The 20,783-nt window shown below is 55.2% G+C and overlaps 14 protein-coding genes across 14 annotated transcripts; 6 read left to right on the forward strand and 8 right to left on the reverse strand.

The window, feature by feature from the left end:
- Positions 1-865: 865 nt before the first annotated feature.
- Positions 866-1,838, reverse strand: PHSY_006551 (hypothetical protein; the record flags this gene model as incomplete). Its single annotated transcript, XM_012337151.1, has 2 exons — positions 866-1,162; positions 1,728-1,838. 2 exons carry the CDS (start codon positions 1,836-1,838, stop codon positions 866-868), a joined length of 408 nt encoding a protein of 135 aa, XP_012192541.1.
- A 54-nt stretch (positions 1,839-1,892) lies between these two features.
- Positions 1,893-2,381, reverse strand: PHSY_006552 (hypothetical protein; the record flags this gene model as incomplete). Its single annotated transcript, XM_012337152.1, has 1 exon — positions 1,893-2,381. One exon carries the CDS (start codon positions 2,379-2,381, stop codon positions 1,893-1,895), a length of 489 nt encoding a protein of 162 aa, XP_012192542.1.
- Positions 2,382-3,497: 1,116 nt separating this feature from the next.
- Positions 3,498-3,863, forward strand: PHSY_006553 (hypothetical protein; the record flags this gene model as incomplete). Its single annotated transcript, XM_012337153.1, has 1 exon — positions 3,498-3,863. The coding sequence occupies one exon, from the start codon at positions 3,498-3,500 to the stop codon at positions 3,861-3,863; it is 366 nt and encodes a 121-aa protein (XP_012192543.1).
- A 508-nt stretch (positions 3,864-4,371) lies between these two features.
- PHSY_006554 (60S ribosomal protein L44) lies at positions 4,372-4,671 on the forward strand (the record flags this gene model as incomplete). Its single annotated transcript, XM_012337154.1, has 1 exon — positions 4,372-4,671. The coding sequence occupies one exon, from the start codon at positions 4,372-4,374 to the stop codon at positions 4,669-4,671; it is 300 nt and encodes a 99-aa protein (XP_012192544.1).
- Positions 4,672-5,136: 465 nt separating this feature from the next.
- Positions 5,137-6,507, reverse strand: PHSY_006555 (hypothetical protein; the record flags this gene model as incomplete). The annotated part of the gene is made up of 1 exon (XM_012337155.1): positions 5,137-6,507. The coding sequence occupies one exon, from the start codon at positions 6,505-6,507 to the stop codon at positions 5,137-5,139; it is 1,371 nt and encodes a 456-aa protein (XP_012192545.1).
- Positions 6,508-6,856: 349 nt separating this feature from the next.
- Positions 6,857-8,215, forward strand: PHSY_006556 (seryl-tRNA synthetase; the record flags this gene model as incomplete). The annotated part of the gene is made up of 1 exon (XM_012337156.1): positions 6,857-8,215. One exon carries the CDS (start codon positions 6,857-6,859, stop codon positions 8,213-8,215), a length of 1,359 nt encoding a protein of 452 aa, XP_012192546.1.
- Positions 8,216-8,353: 138 nt separating this feature from the next.
- Positions 8,354-9,433, reverse strand: PHSY_006557 (hypothetical protein; the record flags this gene model as incomplete). The annotated part of the gene is made up of 1 exon (XM_012337157.1): positions 8,354-9,433. One exon carries the CDS (start codon positions 9,431-9,433, stop codon positions 8,354-8,356), a length of 1,080 nt encoding a protein of 359 aa, XP_012192547.1.
- A 688-nt stretch (positions 9,434-10,121) lies between these two features.
- PHSY_006558 (SSU ribosomal protein S8P) lies at positions 10,122-10,496 on the reverse strand (the record flags this gene model as incomplete). Its single annotated transcript, XM_012337158.1, has 1 exon — positions 10,122-10,496. The coding sequence occupies one exon, from the start codon at positions 10,494-10,496 to the stop codon at positions 10,122-10,124; it is 375 nt and encodes a 124-aa protein (XP_012192548.1).
- A 228-nt stretch (positions 10,497-10,724) lies between these two features.
- Positions 10,725-11,109, reverse strand: PHSY_006559 (40S ribosomal protein S22; the record flags this gene model as incomplete). Its single annotated transcript, XM_012337159.1, has 2 exons — positions 10,725-10,994; positions 11,089-11,109. 2 exons carry the CDS (start codon positions 11,107-11,109, stop codon positions 10,725-10,727), a joined length of 291 nt encoding a protein of 96 aa, XP_012192549.1.
- A 516-nt stretch (positions 11,110-11,625) lies between these two features.
- Positions 11,626-12,078, reverse strand: PHSY_006560 (hypothetical protein; the record flags this gene model as incomplete). The annotated part of the gene is made up of 1 exon (XM_012337160.1): positions 11,626-12,078. The coding sequence occupies one exon, from the start codon at positions 12,076-12,078 to the stop codon at positions 11,626-11,628; it is 453 nt and encodes a 150-aa protein (XP_012192550.1).
- A 1,086-nt stretch (positions 12,079-13,164) lies between these two features.
- Positions 13,165-13,762, forward strand: PHSY_006561 (40s ribosomal protein S17; the record flags this gene model as incomplete). Its single annotated transcript, XM_012337161.1, has 2 exons — positions 13,165-13,236; positions 13,328-13,762. The coding sequence occupies 2 exons, from the start codon at positions 13,165-13,167 to the stop codon at positions 13,760-13,762; spliced, it is 507 nt and encodes a 168-aa protein (XP_012192551.1).
- An 871-nt stretch (positions 13,763-14,633) lies between these two features.
- PHSY_006562 (hypothetical protein) lies at positions 14,634-16,406 on the forward strand (the record flags this gene model as incomplete). Its single annotated transcript, XM_012337162.1, has 1 exon — positions 14,634-16,406. One exon carries the CDS (start codon positions 14,634-14,636, stop codon positions 16,404-16,406), a length of 1,773 nt encoding a protein of 590 aa, XP_012192552.1.
- A 140-nt stretch (positions 16,407-16,546) lies between these two features.
- PHSY_006563 (prefoldin subunit 6) lies at positions 16,547-17,181 on the reverse strand (the record flags this gene model as incomplete). The annotated part of the gene is made up of 3 exons (XM_012337163.1): positions 16,547-16,646; positions 16,844-17,039; positions 17,142-17,181. 3 exons carry the CDS (start codon positions 17,179-17,181, stop codon positions 16,547-16,549), a joined length of 336 nt encoding a protein of 111 aa, XP_012192553.1.
- A 331-nt stretch (positions 17,182-17,512) lies between these two features.
- PHSY_006564 (hypothetical protein) lies at positions 17,513-20,575 on the forward strand (the record flags this gene model as incomplete). Its single annotated transcript, XM_012337164.1, has 1 exon — positions 17,513-20,575. One exon carries the CDS (start codon positions 17,513-17,515, stop codon positions 20,573-20,575), a length of 3,063 nt encoding a protein of 1,020 aa, XP_012192554.1.
- Positions 20,576-20,783: the final 208 nt, after the last annotated feature.

The raw sequence follows: 20,783 nt of genomic DNA on the forward strand, positions 1-20,783 counted from the left end.
TCAAGTGCCCCTCGTGTGTATTGTACGCCAAAACGTGGCACGAGACTCTTCAACTCGCTTGGACACCTCATAGCTCTTACTGTATACCGTAATTATCCGCCCAACGAGACCCGTGCGCCGGACCTCATTTTCCCTGGTCCGCGGTCTTGTCTTTGCTGTTCACCGTCACAACTCTTTCCGCTGTATGACACGTCATTCGTCTCGGCGCGAGCTTGAGCTTCTCAAGGAGCCTTCAGGGCGGAAACTGCGTCAACGACACCGCACGGCCGTCTCCGTGGGGCAAGCGTGTTCGAGCTCGACTTAATGGACTGCTGAGTGCCACTTTGAGCTGGCATCGACATTTGCAAAACGCCATCACGGTCATACTCACCCGTTGTAATCTTGTCAATCTCTTCAGGAGCACGATGAGGGCTAGACACACATCAGGGAAGGACGGGAATGTATGTGTTGATTTTTGGTTCCCCCTCGTTCTGGGAAGGAGCGCAAAAAGATGCATAATACAGGATGAGTGTGGTGTGAGAAAGTGGTGACAGACAACGATGATCGGATCGATGGAAACGTGGTTCGAATCAACACCTCTGCCTTGGTATCAGGTGCTGCCAAGCCTTGCACGATCGACCCTGCGGGGAGAAGAGAAAGATCAACCCGAGACTGCCCAGAAACGAGGGGGAAAGAACAAAGCAGGGCACGGGTCGGTCGATCCTGTTATAGCCGGCGAGCTTTAGATTGCAGAGGCGTGTCAGGATGAAGCCCGTCCATCGATTGAAGGCATCGCGTCTGCCTGTGTGTATGTATGAGGGTGTAGGAGAAGAATGCTGCAAGAGAGTTGATACCGGACCGAGAACAAGAGAGTCGCTGCTATTGTTTAAGCAGAGGCCTTCTTGGTGGCGGGCGAAAGCACGTTGCGGCGCTGCTTCTTGAGGAGCATGACGTTGAATCGGTCAAAGTCCGAGAGCGAGCGGCGCGTCTTGACGGCAGCGCGCTTCTTAGCCCAGCTGGACTGAGCCCACTTCTCGGCGACACCGGCCTTGTCGAAGAACTTCTTGACGGCGGTCGAGCCGGCAGCACGGGGAAGACCGGGCACAGTAAGCTTGGTGAGGGTGAGGTGCTTGAAGGCGAACACCTGACGGGCGACACCGGTGCTGGGCGAGTCAATGATGGCCTGAGAGAGTTTGAAAGGAGAGACGAATCGAAGTGATGTCAGCGAGATGTTTCTGGAATAAAAGCCTCTCTGTACCACGACATCGAACAATTCATGACGAAAAGCGAAAGCGTCTCGAATCAAGACATTTTGTTGGTGTCCCCATCAAAAACGGGAGAGGGCATAACGGTGTCCAAAGCCGCTGAGAACCAGCGATATCATTTCCTCCGTCGACCATCACAACGTGACGACCGTCGCCGGTCCTGAATCTTCACTGCCAACCCAACCATATGAGATGCGTCCTCTTCCCCACCAAGATGTATCATCCACCGGAGCCTCCATAGGTGCGTTCGTAATTCGTGCCGGTCCGCAGCCTGCTGTTTCGGATACGCAATGCCCTCTGTTGATTCCATTTTGAGCAATGCAACTGTGCGACAACGAAGCGATCCGACCCCCCATTTCCTGCCTCATCCCCGGATTAATCCTGCTGTGTATCTGCCATGTCCGATCCTCCGACTGCATCTGCTGCTTTCCTGCTCTGAAGTGTTCGATGTCGTGGTGATTGATTGGCGAGGTGGCAACTTACCCTGTTGTGGTCAATGACCTCGACGATGACGGCGAGCTGGCCGGCGGAGGGGCCCTCCTCGACGAGGACGACACGGCCAACCTGAACGTAACGCTTGAAAGAAGCAGGCATTGTGTATGATCTGGTGTGTGGGAATAGTGCAAGAAGACGAGGTCGGACATAAGGTCAGATGCTGATCTTTCGATGAGAGATGAGGGCAGCAGCAATCGTCGCGTCGGTCGAATCCGTGTGGTCTAGGAGGTGGATGACTGCGTTCGTCAGGTAATGGGTAATATCTTTTCTGTGATTGCTGTTGTCGAGTCTTTGGGCGGATCGTTTATTCGGCGCTGTGAACACGTGTTGCCGTCGACGGAGCCCAACCGGAACTGTAGACGGCAGCAATCGCTCGTATAGACGCAAGCTGCGGATCCTCCCCTGAGGTGCTGGATGGTCCTCGGTCCACCATGCGATACCAATTGCAGATTGAGCTCTGTACGCTGTTCGGAACGAGACACCACAATACATTGTCGTCTGCTGAGGTAAATGCTGTAGGAAGTAGTTGATACGCGGCTTTACAGATGCTGTGGAAGCACCGACCTGATGCAATGCGGAGTATTCGCTGGGATCGTTGGCAAGAGGCTGAGACTGAGACTGCTGAACGGTGATGCCTTCCATTGATGGCTGCTGTGACGGGCTGGCGAGCACGGATGCTGGTATTGACGAATGCTGACGATGCTGCTGTATCCAATAGGTTGGCATGTACTTACGTTCTTGAGATGATGGTGATGGGCGTGGTAGAGATCGAATGGCCAGTGACAACGACAACAACCACAATCCAACGGGGCTCGCAGACACACTCTCGTACCGCACCGCAGCTGCTGCTCAGGCCTTGAGCTTCTCTCCAGCTGACATTCTCGACTTGTTCCAGCTTCTTCGCTCACACCGTGGCATCCAAGCTGAGACTGCAGCCTCGTCATTTTGGGCCTCAGACTCTTCAACCTGAAGCTTCTCAGCATTGCCAGCCACAGTTTCTTGGGGAGCCACTCTACTGCCTCTACGCTCTAAGATGATGCCTTTCAGATTTCAATTCAATTTAGATTCAATTTTGATCTCCAGGCTGCACGTGATGCACCATCTTCTGCCCACGATACACTCACACAAGACTCTATACGTCTCGTCCGTCGATCGTGTTCAAGACCAAGATTCTCAAAACTCATATCAAACGATGCTCATACATACGAAGATGAGTATGATACGGTCCGAGAAGGAATTGATCGAGAGAGATGGTGCAAAAGGACAGGCGGAAGGGCGAGGGGCACCCAAGGCCATTCAATCATCGGCCGCATTTATACACGTGACCTGTCTTGGGTTAAATACAAACTCGTTGAGATTAATTCCGAAATACGAGCCTGAGAGACGGGACAATTTCAGCTGATCTGACATTTGAAGCTCGAGGCAGCGCACCCTAAACTTACGAGCGGCAGTCGAGGAAACGAGCAACAGCAGAGCGCAGTCCAAGTTGAAGAGTGGGCATTGGCTGAGCGAATCTGTCGGTTTAGAAAGGTGGCAGGCCAGCAGTCAATCCGAGATTTAACTTAAGGGAGCTCAGGGTGCGAGATTGGCAGCCAAGCAAGCCGACCAAGGCTGGCAATCGAGCTGAGCAGAGCAGCTGGCGGTGCTCGCCATCATCCGAAACGTGCGGACGCTACCAACCGGTTGACCTTTCTCCACCAATCCTCAAGTCATCACTGAATAGCGTAAGTATACAGCACCTTTTCATCGACGCTGTGCATGCCACCCGACTACAACGTAACGACCACCGTCAGCAGCAACCACGACAAAGTCGGAAACTCGGCATCTTTTTGTCTTGAACCTGTTTTTGAGATTGTAAAAACAGCGTCGACCAGCAGCACACAGCGTCAGCACCCAAAGCCACACAGCATCGATCAGGCTCTGATCTCTCCGCTCTCCATCGTCTGTCCCTTCTACCACCATCGCATCGCCATTCCATCGACGTCTTTATCTCAATCAACAGAAAAATGGTCAACGTTCCCAAGACGCGCAGGACTTACTGCAAGGGCAAGCCCTGCAAGAAGCACACGTGAGTATTCATTTCGACCATGGAGCGACGACAGCAGCAGTCACCGGATCCCATAGCAGCAGCAGTATGGACATGTCAGATGATGTCGAACGAATTCAGCTAGGATACACAAAGATCATCAGGTCGGATACTTGGAAGGGTCTGCAGGTCAGAGAGCTTAGATGGACTGTCAGGAACATTCGGCGTCGGTAGCGCAACGCACCGGAGGAACGACCAGCATCACTTTGGAAGCAAGCATCGCATTCAACTGGGCGTGGGGAGCATTTTGCACTATCAGCAGAAACACCTCGACATCGCCAACATGGTTGCCGACTAGGGACAAGGCTGGCAGGAAAGCTCGAGTGGTGTTATTGGCGCCTCTTTGCACACAGCATGGTGGATCTCAACCACAAAGCACAATCCGACCTTCTTGGATCGACAGGGAGGGCATCAGGGCAATGACGGACAAGCACGTTGAACAACCTAACCGCTTGGACTGGTGGACAAGGAGGAAACACGACTATTGCACAAGGAGCCTGCAATTAGACTGCTGCTGCGTCACCTTCCGCCGTCTCCCCTTGAACAATGTCGCTGACATTTTGCCTTGCCAATTCAACCTCCAACAGCCCCCACAAGATCACCCAGTACAAGACTGGTAAGGCTTCGCTGTACGCTCAGGGTAAGCGTCGTTACGACAGGAAGCAGAAGGGTTACGGTGGTCAGACCAAGCCCGTCTTCCACAAGAAGGCCAAGACGACCAAGAAGGTTGTGCTGCGTCTCGAGTGCACCGCGTGCAAGTACCGATCGCACGTCGCCCTGAAGCGATGCAAGCACTTCGAGCTTGGTGGTGACAAGAAGCAGAAGAACGCCGCGCTCGTCTTCTAAGCTTCTCGTCCTTTCGCCTCCGTCCTCTTTCATCTTTCACTCGTCGTTGGTCCAAAGTGATCCTCTACTTTCACCTTGCCAACCTTTTTGCCGTCTATATTGTTCTTGGATAGCGCTTCATCAGACGATGACGCTTTCATGAAAAGATGTCGATCGTCCTCGTCGACGTTGTACTTTTTCTTTCCCTGCGTCGGTAAGCTCGCGGCTTGCAGGCGTTTCATCACCATCAAAACGAGGTGCGGGATCAGCGGTCTGTCAGACCGTCCCCTTTGCCAATCTCTACACACACATACGCAAAACATAAGCATTCTCTCTCGATACTTGTCTGTGAAGTTGTGTGAAATGAGGTGATAGACGGATCACATGCTGGAGAAGCGGAGACGTTGAAATGTGGAAAGAAAGAAGTGATTTGCAAATGGAAATTCTACATGACGAACCATCTATAACAACAGATCGATATTGCGATTAAGCGAAAGCAGAAGTTTCGATACCAGCCTCCTTGGCAGCGTTGACGAACTGGCTCTTAACAGCATCGGCACCGGTTGCGGCTTCGGCCTTCTTCCTGTACTCTCCGAGCTTGGCGGCTTCGAGCTTTTCGCACAGAGCGTCGAGTTCGTTGAGTTGAGCTTCGATGATCTGCGGGGTGGGGGCCGAGGAGGAGAAGTAGTTGTTGTCGGTGATGAGTTTGTTGAGCGCCTTCTTTTCCTTCTTGATGGCTTTCTTGGCTGCTTCCTTGAGCTTCTTGGCGTCTGCTTTGGCAGCCTTCTCCTGTTCGGCGGCGGCGGCTTCCTGCTCAGCTTTGAGTTTGGCAGCTTCCTCGGCCTTCTTCTTGTCCTCGGCGGCTTTGCGAGGATCGACAGCGCCAGCGGCACCGTTGACGCCAGGACGACCCTTGTTCTTCTTGGCCTCACGAGCGGCTTTGTCGTCGGCCTTGAACTGCTTGATGCGCGGGTCGACAGAGAGAGCCTTGTCGACGAGGTTGCGGAGGCGTGCGTTGTCCTCCTTCTTTCTGCGCGCGCGTTCGTTGCGGTTCTTCTTCTCGGTGTATCGCTTATCGTCGCGGTTGTCGGAACCCTCGTTGATCTCCTTGTCGAGGTACTCGAACGACCTCCACGAGTCAAAGTTGTAGAAGAAGTCGTAGAACTCGTTGACCTGGTCGCGGGTGGAGTTGGCGTCGCCGAGGTGGGGGACGGGACCGTTCTTGGGTTCGGAGAAGCGGCCTTCGCGCTCGAAGATGGGAGCCCAGAGCGAGTAGAACTTGTCGGCGGGCTCCTTGCCGGTGGGGACGTTCTCGTCGTCGATGGACTCGTCGACAGAGTCGAATTGACGACGCTTCTCGGGGTTGCTCAGGATCTCGTGTGCCTTGGCGATGCACTTGAAGAACGAGTCATCCGAAGTGAGACCGGAAGAGCCAGCCTTCTTGTCCGGGTGGTGCTTGAGCACCTTCTTGCGGTGAGCGATCTTGATCTGCTCCTGAGTGGCCTTCCATCGCAATGCGGACAGACCGAGGACGGCGTAGTGGTCCTGGGTCTTCCACTCCTTGGGATCGCGAGCAAGCAGCTCCTCGGACTCATCCTCGTCACCGACACCTGCATCGTCGTCGCCGTTTGCTTGAGCGGCGGCAGCAGCGGCAGCGAGAGAGTCGGAGATGATCTTGTCGTCCTCGGCAAAGGTGAGGTTGTTGAGCTGACGACGCTTGTGGGCGAGGAAAGCGGGTCCGACGGGTTGAAGGACGTGGGTGGTGGGGGCCGAGAGGGCGGAGGCGGAGGACTGTCCGGGCTTGAAGCTGGCAGGAGCCGCCGGAAGCTCGTAATCGAGGTCGACGAAGACGGACATTTTGGATCGATGATGGATGATGATGGCGAGGAGAAGATACGCAAAGACGAACTGAATCGCTGTTTCAGCGTTTCTTCCAAAGTGGCACGCACACTCGCCGTCTGCCTCGCTGCCATTCAGCAAAACTTTCGGATTCGCAACTTTTCTGCCCAAAAAAACTGAGTCTAGTTCAATTCTGACGATCTCACATTCTATTTGGTTGCGCAGGAAGAAAAGCGCTTTGACAGTGCGACCAAGAAGAGTCGAAAGTGTGTGTGACAGATTTTGAACATCTGAACTGCGTTTGACACTTGTCACACCTTTCCTCTATCTATCTCGGTCCTCCTCACACACACCCGCTCAGCCCGCCATGATCGATCTCCTCCTCCTCCAGCCCGACAAGGGCGGAAACCCGCAGCTCGTCAAAGACTCCCAGAAGAAGCGCAACGCATCCGAAGAGCTCGTCGACGAGGTGCTCGCCCTCTACAAGAACTGGGTTTCGCTCCAAAAGGACCTCGACACCGCACGTCGCGATGTCAATGCCGTACAAGCTGAGATCACCAAGCTCCGCAAAGCCAAGGAGAATGCAGACGAGCAGATGGCCACCAAAAAGCAACTCGACGCCAAAGTCAACGACCTCAAACCTTCCGTCGTCGCCGCCGAGCAGGAGATGAAGACCAAAGCCATGCAGATCGGCAACATCGTCGGCGACAAGGTCCCCATCAGCAACACCGAGGACGACAACGCAGAGCTGCGCAAGTGGCACCCGGACGGTCCCAACGCACAGGTCGAGAAGAAACAGGGCATCCTCAGCCACCACGAGGTCATGTACCGTCTCGAGCTGTTCGACACGGAGCGCGGAACCAAGATCTCGGGTCATCGCGGTTTCTTCCTCACCGGAGACGGTGTCGATCTCAACCAGGCGCTCATCAACTACGGCCTCGACTTTTTGCGCAAGAAGAACTACAAGAAGATCATGACCCCCTTCATGATGCGCAAGGAGGTCATGGCCAAGACGGCGCAGCTCGACCAGTTCGACGAGGAGCTCTACAAGGTGACCGGCGATGAAGACGACAAGTACCTCATCGCCACCTCCGAGCAACCCATTTCGGCGCTCCACTCGGACGAAGTCTTCACCGAACCCGCCAAGCAGCTGCCCATCCGCTACGCCGGCTACTCGACGTGCTTCCGCAAAGAAGCCGGTTCGCACGGCAAGGACACCTGGGGTATCTTCCGCGTCCACCAGTTCGAAAAGATCGAGCAGTTCTGCATCACCGACCCTGCCTCCTCGTGGGACATGCTCGAGCAGATGCTCGCCAACTCGGAGGAGTTCTACCAGTCGCTCCAGCTCCCCTACCACGTCGTGGCCATCGTCTCCGGTGCGCTCAACAACGCAGCCGCGATGAAGTACGACCTCGAAGCGTGGTTCCCCTTCCAGGGAGAGTACAAGGAGCTGGTCTCGTGCAGCAACTGCACCGACTACCAGTCCAGGAGGTTGGACGTCAGGTGCGGCTTCAAGAAGCCAGGTGATACCAAGCAGACGTTCGTGCACATGTTGAACGGTACGCTCTGTGCGACCGAGAGGGCGTTGTGCTGTGTGGTGGAGAACTGGCAGACCGAGGATGGGTTGAGGATCCCGCCTCCGTTGGTGCCGTACATGGGTGGCAGGGAGTTTCTGCCGTACACTAGGGAGTTGCCTAAGAACACGACGAGTCAGAAGAAGAAGTAGAAGCGTGCAGGTGGACGGGTAGCCAAGCTGCAACGAGTTGGCGCTTCTCTCGCTGTGTCAACGGTATCGCTTCCAGGATGCAATGTCATTTCATACAGACACACACGCAAGTATCCCACAATGGCTTTGCTGTCAAAGTCAAAACCACTCATTCGCGTGTCCCGCCTGTTCCGCAATCAACACATCGATCGTATCGCCAAAATACCCGCCCTCCTCCTCCCCCAACGCCGCCACACACCTGCTATGACCCTCCGCATCACCCAACACATAGCACATGTACCCCACAGGAGCGATGAACGCCTTATCGCTGTACTCCACCAGCGCCCTTTTGTGCTGGAGATCGACTCCAGCTGGAATCTGTGGGAAACTGAAACAGCTTTCGCTCCTCACCGAGTGGTGTGCGTGTTGCAGCAAGGGTAGGATGGAGGTGTCTCCGGTGGTGGCGAGGTAGTGCGAGAGACGCCAGGGTGTACGGCATGCGTTCCAGTTGAGGTTGCCGTCGTGGTCGGATTCCAGGAGCTTGCCGTGAGCAGGGTGCCAGGTTTGCGTGTTCGTGTTGAAGGTGAGGAAATCGGGGAGGAGACCGGTGGTACCACCGCAGGAGAGTGCGACTTGTTTGGTCGATTGAAGCACCCACTCCCACCTCGTGCGTTCGGAAGCATCGCAATGGTAGCGTGAGAACAACGCAAATGCAGAGAGGATGAAATCGCTCGTCCTGGTGCTATCGTACAACTTCTTACCAGCGGGGGTATCGCAGTTCGCCCAGTCACCCAACAACGGCGTCCCAAGGTGCGGATGGATCGTATATCGCAAAATGGAAGAAGTCAACCGATCCGCTTCCACCTTATACCTCTCCTCACCACCCCACTTCTTCCACGCCAGATACAGCGATGAAGCGATATCCACATCTCCATCCGTAGCCGATGTCCTACCATCCTCCTCCACATACGGTTCCACCTCTCCCCCACCAGGTTGGTTCGCCGACCGGATCTGCCAACACATCAACCCACGATCGTTTCGAAACCGTTGAAAGAAGCTCAACAGACCGTCAAAGTCGGTACGATTCCCGTGGAGAACAGAGATGAGCATGGCATAGCCGTGAGCTTCCGAGCAGGTGATGGCGTTGCCATTGTCGCCTTTGGCGTTGTAGTAGCAGTAGAGGCCGGCGGGGGAGGTGCGGAGGTAGGCAGACCGCCATGCGACGTATTTCGCCTCCATCTTTGGAGCGAGAGGATAGGATGGTGTTTGACGTCTTCCCAGTTTCGAGTTGGTGGTGTCGGGAAGAGGGAGGTGAGTGACGAGGCAGTGCAGTGTCGGATGAAGCTCTCCGGGAAGAAAAAGTGTTGGTCTCGACACACATGCAAGCACGCTGTGACGAAGCACACACACACACAGCCACGTTCTTCCACTCAGACCAACACACACGCCTTTCTCTCGAAAAAATTAAAGCTCGGCTCGCCCTCTTGCCAGTATTGCACCAACCGCCGGCTCACTGACTGCATATTTGCGCTGCTCACCTCCTCCACCCAAAGCCCTTCATGCAGCACTCTTCCTCTCGCGCAACTCTGTCTGCAACACATCATGATGTTTTTTGATTGAACATGCTTTCCCCTATCTTTCGACGAGGAAAGCAAGAATGCATGTGGGATGGAGTGAAGGATCGACATATTGTACAACGACAGTATATGGAGAAGTGTGTGTGTGACCAGCGCCGTTTCCTTGGATCCCTTACGATGGCCTGCCCAAATAGAGGGAGGCCTCGTTTCCAAGATTGGATGGGGGAGTACGACGCTGGGGCTGATAACATTGTCAGCACAGGGGGAAAGATGACGGGGAGCAGTTTCTCTTCGTGAACCGTCAACGGACGATCACGGAATTACTTTTGGGGTTTGATGGGACGATACGCTTAGTAGAAGAAGCCGAGGATCTTGCCGGCAACGTGCTTGCGACGGGCCTCCTCGTGGTCCATGATACCGGACGAGGTGGTGAGCACAACGTAGCCGAACGAACGGGCAGGCAGGAGCTGCTGAACCCAGTTCTCGATCTGACCGAGCTGAACGTTGAAGCGGGGCGAGATGACACCGCACTTGTTGATGCGGCCGTTGAGCTGGATGACAACCTTGCCGGAGCGGTGGTCGTCGACCTCCTCGAACTCGCCAATGTAGCCTGCCATGGTTGGAAACACCAATTGAAAAGTCAAAATCAGTAACCTGGCTTCGTTAACGCTGTGACCCAGCAGCTTCGGGACAGCAAAGCACTGAACCTCGCATCTTGATCGCATCACCGGGAACGTGGAAAAGGGGAAAAGAGTGGTGGAAGGTGATGATGATGTGGCACGCCGAAAATTTGCGCAGATTCGAGGTAGAAGTATTGCCCCTCCACGCGGTAAGCATAGCAATTGCAGTTTGCTATTCCGGAGCCTTAAAGATGAACGCTGGTATGTGCAGCTTACTCCGAGGAGCAAGTCGCAAGCCAGTTGCCCATTAGTTATAACTCCGGAGTTGATCGTTTATCCTGCTCCCAGCCAGTCCTTGTCGATGCCATGCTTTTCCTCTTCTCTTCGACTTGACGAAACTTCCAATTCTGCTGACTGTGGGTTGTGACGAATGCGAATCGTGCGATGCTGTGCAATGCTTTGCTGTGCTGTGTCCGAAAGAAGAAACTTACCGTGCTTCTGCATGACCGAGAGGAACTTGATGACGACCTTGGACGAAGGGCGCACAAGCACCTGGCGCTTACCCTTGCGCTCGGCGTTGACAATGCTGTTAAGAGCGTCGTTCTGTACATGCCAAGTGAGAAGGGAGGAAAGCGGTCAGCAACTTATTGAAGACGACGGCGAATGAAAGCTTCTACTTGAAGGTGCGACTACTTACGAGAACGGAAATGCGAACCATGGTGGGCGATTATGTGATCTACTGGGCAGGTACAGGCAAGCAAAGGGCGAATGACGAGTTGGTGGTTAGTTGGAGACCTGTTCTGCGCCAGTCGTGACTACTAGTGACGTTCCCAACACGAGCCGACCGAAGGTGGAAACACGAGCGGGGTTGCCAAGAGATGGATCTGGAGAGGTACAGGTCGACTTTCGACGTGCTTTGTGCAATGGCGGACGGTCGATGCACGAGTTGTTGGCGATGGCTGGTTCTGCAGCATGGAATCGATGCTGGCATTTCGTTATGCTGGCGTGGATGCGTTGTGAGCTGCATGTGGAACAGCGCGCTGCTATGCTGCGCGACAAGCTGGACTAGGTCGAGGATGCGACCAGGCGATGCGACATATGCGGTCCGTCGACTGGTTGTAGATATGTGTATTCAAAACTGTGCAAGACGGTGGCGCATGATGATCATCCTGTGTCGAGATGGAGAGCAGATGCTGCTGCTATCTTTGCTATTGTTGCTTGGCACTCCATCATGCTATTTGCAAATTGTCGAGCTGCTTATAATTCCTTCAGGTGTCGATGATCGCAGACTGCTGCGTGCTGACTTCGGTCGGTCGATCGGTCGGTCGGCGATGATGGGAAGTGGCTGCGTGCGGCTACTAACCTTGAAGAGGTGGTGAACAAAGGTACCGGTTGATGAAAGATGGAGTAGGAGAGAAGAAGAAGCGATTTCAAGCGAAGTGTCGACGACGACGCCGAACCATCTCGACCTTCGCTCGACCAGCGCGAGTCGGGCCAGCAGTCTCACTCTCTCACGCCCACTCCAGCCAGCCGAGCCAGCCTTGTTCTTTGTCACAATCTCGAAATCCTGGCAGTCTACAACCCTGAACATCAACGCTGGACTTGCAGTCTCAGAGCGGACAGAGTATCGGAGCCAGACACATTCGCCAGTCTGCTGTTGGATTTCTTCTCGAGTCGTCAGCATCATTTTTCGAGGCAGCAGTCCGGCTCAATCTAGATTCGAATTAAATTCAAGGGAAAATTAGAATTCGAATTCATTCATCCAAAGAGGAGATCACGTGAATGTCTGCGGCCGGTCCAAGATGAATACAAATTTCTGATGAGTCCAAGAATTTGGATTCGAAGAGCAGAGCGCAAGTCAGTCACTCTTTAACGGCCAGTCCTTGAGAACGGTTGAGGCGTGGGGTGGTAGCACATCAAGTCAATGAGACAGCCCGACCTGAGTGAGGCCGGCTGTGAGGCAGAGCAATAATCCAGAAGCCAGGCCCGTTCAGCCAGTCAGTCAGGCTTGTGAAGCGCGCAACAGCCAGAGTTGCAGCTCAACCAAGCGCAATTCGAGAGGCTGCCAGAGCCCAGTCAAGGTCGCCGTCAACAGATTCATCCTCTTCTTCACGATCACACTTCACCGTCGCCTCACACTAACTTCAAGAATCATCCAATATGGTAAGCATCGACAGCAAGCATACACACACGACGCACGATGTTTGCAGCCCATCGACACAGCTATGGCCAGGACAACGACAGCATTAGCACCTTTCATACATCAGCATGGAATCACCAGCAGGCAGCCACGGACTGCCGTACAGTTCTCATATAATACCTGCCACAGCAGATTAATCGACACGACCAGCGATCAGGCCCACTAAGCCTATCGACCTGCACGGAGTAGGCAGGAGAAAGGAGGAGAGAGAGTCATGCAGAAAGGATTGAACGTATGATTTGGTTGGGGTCACGATGGATCAGGTTGCGCTGCCTGTTGGGAAGGTCAAGCTTGCGTACTGCGCCTCAAACACTTAACCGTATGAAAGACGTGCACGATACCTTTCGTAGGGCTCTAGATTGGTGGTCTCCCGCATCTGGTGACTGGAAGGATTCAAGTGCATGGGCACCCTGATCGCTTCGACGACACACACCTCCCGACATGAGAGACACATTCTCGCTGCTCCGACTGTTCGCCGACCTTGCAGTAGACCAGGCATTCTCTCGCTCCAAAGTGACGGGATCAGCACCCCGACAGAGTACACCAGAATGGTAGCTAAGTCGATTTCGACGAATGCTGCTGGTTCAACAACCTTCTTTCGCCATAGCTGTCGTCCCGCAGCAAACGTCGTCGTTGCAACTTCGTGTTGCTGCAACCTTCTTAAACATCATTGCAGCCGACAAGAATGCTGACCTGCTTGCCAATTCTCTTGATGTTCCGTTCACCAACCTAATAGGGTCGCGTTCGCACCAAGACTACCAAGCGTGCCTCGCGCGTGCTTATCGAGAAGTACTACCCTCGTCTCTCGAACGTCGACTTCCACCAGAACAAGCGCGTCATCGATGAGGTCGCCATCATTCCCTCGAAGCGTCTGCGCAACAAGATTGCCGGTTTCACCACCCACCTCATGAAGCGTATCCAGCGTGGTCCCGTCCGCGGTATCTCGTTCAAGCTGCAGGAGGAGGAGCGTGAGCGCAAGGACCAGTACGTGCCCGAGGTCTCGGCTCTCGACACCTCGGCTCCTGGCAGCCTCGAGGTTGACCCCGACACCAAGGACATGCTGCGCTCGTTCGGTTTCGACAGCCTGCCCGTCAGCGTCACCGCCCCCGTCACCGCCTACCAGGCTCCCGAGCGCCGTGGTCGCCACGTCCCCGGTGCCGGCCGCCGATAAGCGCATCGCATCGACGCACTTGTACTACCACCACCACCGTCTTCACGATTCACCCACATCCAACCGGCAAAAGCGTTTGTGTCATGCTCTCGCCCTAGTCGGTCTGATCACTGCATTCTTTACGCACACATACACACACACACATGCACGGTCTCTGTACCGTAGTTTGACCTCGATTCGTTGTACTGCAACTTATCATCCCACTTTTCTTGTTGGGAACGCATCCGTCCCCTTCACCAAAATACAAACGGGATCCCTCGCAGAAGAGGGGTTCTCCTTAGGCTCTGATGCATTGCGCTTGTGCCAATTGGCTGTGAATGAGCAGTGTGAGATACCGCGTTACGTCCACTTGCGAATGAGTGATTGATCTTCCATTTGATAACATAGGCATGAGCAGGCCCACTCGGTCTGCTGAGGCAGCCAGGCTTTTGATCCTAAACCATCTCAATTTAACACGGCGAGATTTTCTATCGCGTCTGCGTTGTCGGACTGCGAATCGCGTGGTGGCTGCAAGTTGCGTGTTGGACCCTGTTCCGCTTGCCAAACTTTCTTCTCCCGCCATCGACGCTGACCTGATCTACCCCCGCCCTCGAGCTTCGTACACACGGTCACTCGCCATCGAACATGCCAGCTCTTGACCGTCGCTGATCGATCACCTCCTCAAGAAGGGACTTGGGCACGCGTGCGCAAAGCGATGAAGCTAGCAGCATGTCTGCTTCCACGCTCTTGCTTCTTCGCTCAACATAATGCCCTTCTCTTCAGCGTGAACGCTGCGTATCATAGTATACGGGTTGTTGCGACTCGAAGAGGGTTGCATAGCTCATCGTATCTTGGGGGAGATTTCAAGTGGGGTGCGGATATTTTGGACGAGATGAGATCCGGATCGAAGGGTGGCAGGTGCAAGTTGCCCAAAACTTGGGCTTCGACGCACGGCGATAGGCTGCAGGATGGTGGGTCCGGATCGACAACGTCGTCAACGACATCGAAGACGGCCAGAGACTGGGGTAGGCCGCGGACGAAAAGATCCACTTGGAAGATCAACGCCAAAAGGGAAAAGGAGGCCAAGTTGCAAGAGCTGGAACGCGGACTCGAAGTGTACTCGCACAAATCTCCCGCGGGACCGCCTCTCGTCTCCGGAACACCCTACCTCAACCCACTATGCAAACCATCCTCATCCTCGTACACGCACGATCAACCGCTGCTGCCCTGCGGCAGCTCATCCAGAGCCGGCTCGGCTCGACTCAAGACTCCCATGCTGGCCTACACAGCCGACCACGACGAAGCCAACGACCTGCTCTCCTGTCTCGGACCTGGACCCATGGGTCTCGATCTCGAATGGAACTTCTCCCGTCTCGGCTCGCACCGCACCGCCCTCCTCCAGATCTGCTCTCCATCGATGATCCTCATCATCCACACCTCTGCCATGTCGCACCGCATCCCACCTCTCCTCACGACGATCCTGCACGATCCCACCATCATCAAAACCGGCGTAGCCATCAAAAACGACGCACTCAAGCTGCAGCGCGACTACGGAATCGACACGCGCAACGTCGTGGAGCTGAGCAACTTTGTCAAGCTCGCCCAACCACAACGATGGGCCGCCATCAACCATCTAATCAGCTTGCGAGATCTGACGAGGATCTATCTGGGTAGGAAGCTACGCAAGGACAGCGTGAGGGTGAGCGATTGGGAGAGGTACCCGTTGGACGCGGAGCAGATCGAGTACGCGGCGAGCGACACTTTTGCCAGTCTGGAGGTGCTGAGAGCTGTTGCGGAGTACTTCAGGCCGAGTGATGTGGAGGGAAATTTGTTGGAACAGCTGGATCGGATGGATCGAGATAGAGCGGACGAAGCGATGGATCTTGATCAAGCGCTCAAGTTGAGCGCGTATGATTTGTACCTCGAGCGGGTGGATAACGAACGAGCGCAGGAGGCAAAGCTGCGCACGGCACTACGCGAGGTTCGAGCCCCTCCTCAGGTGACCCGCTCGCCTTCACCTGCGCCGGTCAAGCCTGCTTCCACAAAATCACCTCAGCCTGCCAAGAAAGCCAGCAATCACAGCGAAAACCGGCAAAGCGACAGCGACGATGACGACGACTTTGTCACGGTGACCAGCGTCCACCTCGCGCACGATCGAAGCATGTCGCGTTGGCTCTACTCCTCCCACTCCATCACGCACATCGCCTCGTCCAGCAAGATCAAACCCAACACCGTCGCGCGCTACCTCCTCAGAGCTCTGCTCGAAGCCAAGCAGAAGCACCCACAGCCGAGTCTGCTGCACGACTTTACCGCCCAGCAGAGGGTGCGGCTGGCAGACGAGCTGAAGCAGGCAGGTGCGCAGTGTGCGCTTTCGCTGGCGAGGTATAAAGCTCTGGCCAAGAGTATGGGCTGGACCGATGTGGTGGGAAGCGCGAGTGAGGGCGAGGAGGAGGAGGATGCGAGCCGGACGGGGAGTGCAAAGCCGAGGAAGGCAGAGGGGATAGCGGCAGGGAAAGCGAACGCCAGAGCGGCGCCGACAAACTGGAGCTCTCCGACAAAGGAAGTGGGAACAAAGAGACCAGCAGTGGAAAAGTGGAGTCGTCCTCCATCGGTCGTGGAGATCAGCGACAGCGATGAAGTCGACGTTGAGGACACCTCTCGCTAAAGTGTCACGTCCTACTGAGGGACGTTTTGTTGAGGTTTTGCATCATCTAATACTAGGATCGTACTTTGTATCATAAACACCAATCCAACACATGCACGCGTGTTCCAGAGCCGTTTGCTTTTGCTCCCTGCTCGTTTCTGCTAGTGTACAAATATACATCGACGCAAAGTTTCAAGCTGCGACTGCTGATGTAGTCGATGTTGCTGCCTCTTGCTGAGCCTTGCTTTGAAGTGCCACGATCTGTTGAACGGATAAAAAGTTAGTGAGCATGTCTCTACGATCATCGACTTCGGAAACTGCACCTACCTCGACCTTCTTCTTCTCTGTCTTTTCGGTCAAATCTTTGATCTGCGATTCCACCCTCTCTCTGTCCGAACGCATCACAAGGTCAGTCTACTTTGCCTTCACATCTTCTCGACGTCTGAAGAGAAACTCACATTTCGCCCTTGATGAACTCGATGCGCTTGTCCACGTTGGTCTTTGCTTCCACCTGATCCTGCTTGACCAGCACGGGTCCGATGAGCTTGTACACCTGGTTGTCTTGCTTTAGCCTGCTGAACTCTTTGGCGACCTGCTCGTTTTCGCGCAGCTGCGAGTCGAGCTGTTGCCGTGCCTCGACAGCTGTTTGGAATGCTGGTTTGATGGACACAATGGAAGTTCAGAGTGAGAAAGTGTGAGCAGGTTGCAAGAACAGGAGGTTAGTTTGGGAGGAAAGAGGGGGGACTGAGGACTCACAAGCTTGCAGCTTTTGGTATTGTGTTATTGCTGCCTCCATTGTTGCTGGTCGAGATGGGGATGGAGATGGTGCAAGATGAGGCGAGGTGGTCTCTGCGCGACCTTGGTCGAGACCAACACCTGCCAGATCTAACAGCGCAGCTGCAGTGGCAAGATTTCGAGTGAAACTGCGCTTTGCTGCGCTGTTCAACGTGTGAACCCTTGTGGAAGAAAAAGAAGAAAAAGAAAGCGCATTTCCTCCACTTTCGTTTCTTCTTGAACCCTGTAAGGAGCCCCTTCTTCTTCTTCTTCTTCTTCTTCTTCTTCTTCTTCTCATCATCATCATATCGCAGACAAGGCTCGATACTGGAGGCATGTCGGCGAACGACAACATGGCAGCCGATGACGCCGAATCGTCCTCGGCCATCAAAGTGCCAAATAGCCCATCCACAGCCTTTGCCGCACTCTCTTTGCACGACCAACCCTCTTCCTCATCAGAAGCTTCGACGTCATCATCCGTCTTCACCGCTTCGCATCTATCAGAGATCGAATCAGCCACAGCCCTAGTCAGTGCACTCGACGCCGCTCGCAAACAACCTAAACCGCTCATCCGATCCACCGGTCACATCGTATGCCGCACTCCCACCTCCTCCGCCTCCACCTCCTCTGCGCATCACCACCTCCTATCCTGGAAAGTGGCGGAGTTCGCCTACCGCAAATCCACCGCCATCGGCTCTGAGCTCCCCACCCTCGCACGTGGGCTTTTCACTGAACGTCTCTCCTCCACCTCTGAGAAGCACAGGATCGTCGTCCGCGGTTACGACAAGTTCTTCAACCTCAACGAGCTACCCTGGACCAAACCCGCGTCCATCTCGCTCTACACCACTCCGCCCTACGTGCTGACGTTCAAGGAGAACGGCTGCATCATCTTCATCTCCTCCCTCTCCCCGACCCAGCTTGTTGTGACGTCGAAGCATTCGCTGGGGTCTATCGAGGGGACCGAGACCACCCATGCGGAGAAGGGGTACGAGTGGTTGCGAAAGCATCTTGCCTCGGTAGGGCGGACGGAGCAAGAGCTGGCCAAGGAGCTGTGGGAGCGGAACGAGACGGCGGCGTTCGAGCTGTGCGACGACTCGTTCGAAGAGCACGTGCTGGCGTACGACGAGAGTAGGTCCGGGTTGCATCTGCATGGGTTGAATAGCAACGCGGTCAAGTTCAGCACCAGAGGGATGGACGAGGTGGATCGATTCGCGGAGCAGTGGGGGTTCATCAGGACGAGGTGGTTGACGTTGGGTAGCTTGGAGGAAGTGCAAAAAGTTACGGCGGAGATCGAGGTCACGGGCGCTTGGGAGGGCGAGCCGATCGAGGGGTTCGTCATTCGCACGCACATGCCAGGCAAGGAACGGATGGACGAGTTGAGTAGGCGGGAGGACAAGGCGGTCAGTCCACCGTACGAGCCCGGGCAAGCGTGGTTCTACAAGGTCAAGTTCGACGAGCCGTATCTCATGTACAGAGACTGGAGGGAGCTGGCGAGGAAGATGGTCAAGGAGAAAGCCGAGTGGGAGGCAAAAGTCGCCAATCTGCCAACCACATCATCGAGCGCACCTTCTTCATCGATCGACGCCACCCCTCCCACGCCCACCGTCGATGTCGACACATCGACCGCCGCCACTGCTCCCGACAACTCGGACGACGCAGCCCCATCCAAAGCAGCCCTCAAACGCGCCCGCAAACGACTCGCCAAGCAAGACGCCAAGCAGGCCGCCTCTCACCGCCTCGCCGCGCAATCCGCCGGCCTCCTGCCCCCCTCCCCCCCGCAACCTCGATCCAAACGACCAGAGACGACGCTCTTCATCCAATGGTGCTACGATCGACTCTACGGCAGCGATTCCGTCAAACCCCAACCGCACCTCTTCGCCGGTTTGACGCAGAACAAGGGAATCATCGCTATGCGAAATGCCTTCCTCTCGTACCTCCAGCAATCCTCTCCAGATCGTTCGAACGCAGTAGCGGTGAAGGAAGACACGCGACCGTTCACAAAGACCATCCTGGCACCGATCGCCGTCCCCGGATGCGGGAAGACCATCCTCGCCCTCGCGCTCTCCCACCTCTTCGCCTCTGGGCATGTTCAGTCGGACGAGTTCAAGAAGAAGACCGGGTTCCTCGCAGCTCTCGAAAAAGACCTTCGTTCCCACTCGACGGAGGACAACTACGTAGTGTTTGCGGATAAGAACAACCATCTCTTGCAGCATCGTGATGATCTCATCGATCTGGCCGCACGACTCTCCTCCCCATCCGCTCCTCCAGCGGGTAGGAAACCCGTGCCGGAAGTCGGACGCGTGAGAACCATCGCCCTAGCGTGGGAGCTGGACTCGCTGCCGTTGAACACTCTACACCGGATCTGTTCCGGTCGGATCGAGGAGAGGGGCGATAACCACCAGACGCTGGTCGCCGATGACGGAGAGGGAAAATTGAGGGGGTGTAGGTCGCACGAGGTGGTGCTGTGGAAGTTCTTGGAGGCGCTGCAGCCGCTGGGAAGTCAGGCGGGAAAGGGAGAGGGGGCAGAGGGGTATGGCGATGAGAGGTTCGACAAGGTGGTCACGCTCACAGTGGGTGCCGGGGTGGAGGAGTGTTTGAGGAAGGTGGTGCGGGAGGTGGGGGAAGAAGTCGGGTGGAGGATGCCGAGCGAGGAGAGGTTGCGGGAGGCGGTGAGATGGGCGAAGGAGTGGAAGGTGAAGAAGAAGCAAGGCGGTGGTGCGGGTGGGGTTGGGAAGAAAGTTGCTGTTCCAGGTGCCGGTGGGCAGGAGAAGAATGTTGAGAAACAGCAGGAGAACAAGGTCATAGGGACGACACCGAGGTACTTTGGTCTTGCGGTCGAACTGGACGTCCGTCAACTCCTCGACCGCATGCTTCTCCCACCCACCTCCTCCGCGGAACACGATTCTATCGCCCACTTCTACACAACCATGCGTACATGCAACCGTCTCAACCAACGTCCTCACATCACCCTCGTCCACAACTCCAACCTCTCCACCCCCACCCCTACCCACACCCACACCACCTCTCGAACCATCCACGACGAAAAATGGCACTTCTACACCCACCTTCTCCAGCAACCTTCTCCTTCCTCCAACGATGCACTCGTCTTCCACATAACCATCAGTACCCTCCTCTACGAACCCTCAACCCTTCTAACCTTGCCCATCGATACCATCACACCACCCTCCGTCATCGCACCGGACTTCCAACGTCTCCATTTCGATCACCAGGAAGAACGCTGGACACCGCACATCACGCTGGCAACCAGACCAGACGTTCCGCCGTACGAAGCAAATCGTGTCGTAGCCACGTGGAGATCGCCTCCGGACCATCCTGAAGCCCAAGCGGATGGAATCGAGGTGTTGCATCTGCCAGAACCGATTACCGTCGAAGCAAGGATCTTTGGCATGTCCTGAAAGCTTCTCTGCGACACTAGTGCAATCTCATAACGCTTCTCACACACCGCGACCCAGATGCTGCATTGTTTGGGCTGAGATTGAGAAAGAGAAATAAACCCCTTGACTGACAAAGTGAGAAGAAGAGATGCGAAAAGTTAATGCGTGCAAGACAGAATCGAGGGAACAACGTGGAGGGAAATAACAAATGGTATCGTGCAACGATCGT

The sequence above is a fragment of the Pseudozyma hubeiensis genome (genome assembly GCF_000403515.1).
Source record: "Pseudozyma hubeiensis SY62 DNA, scaffold: PHS59, whole genome shotgun sequence".
NCBI lineage: Eukaryota > Fungi > Basidiomycota > Ustilaginomycetes > Ustilaginales > Ustilaginaceae > Pseudozyma > Pseudozyma hubeiensis.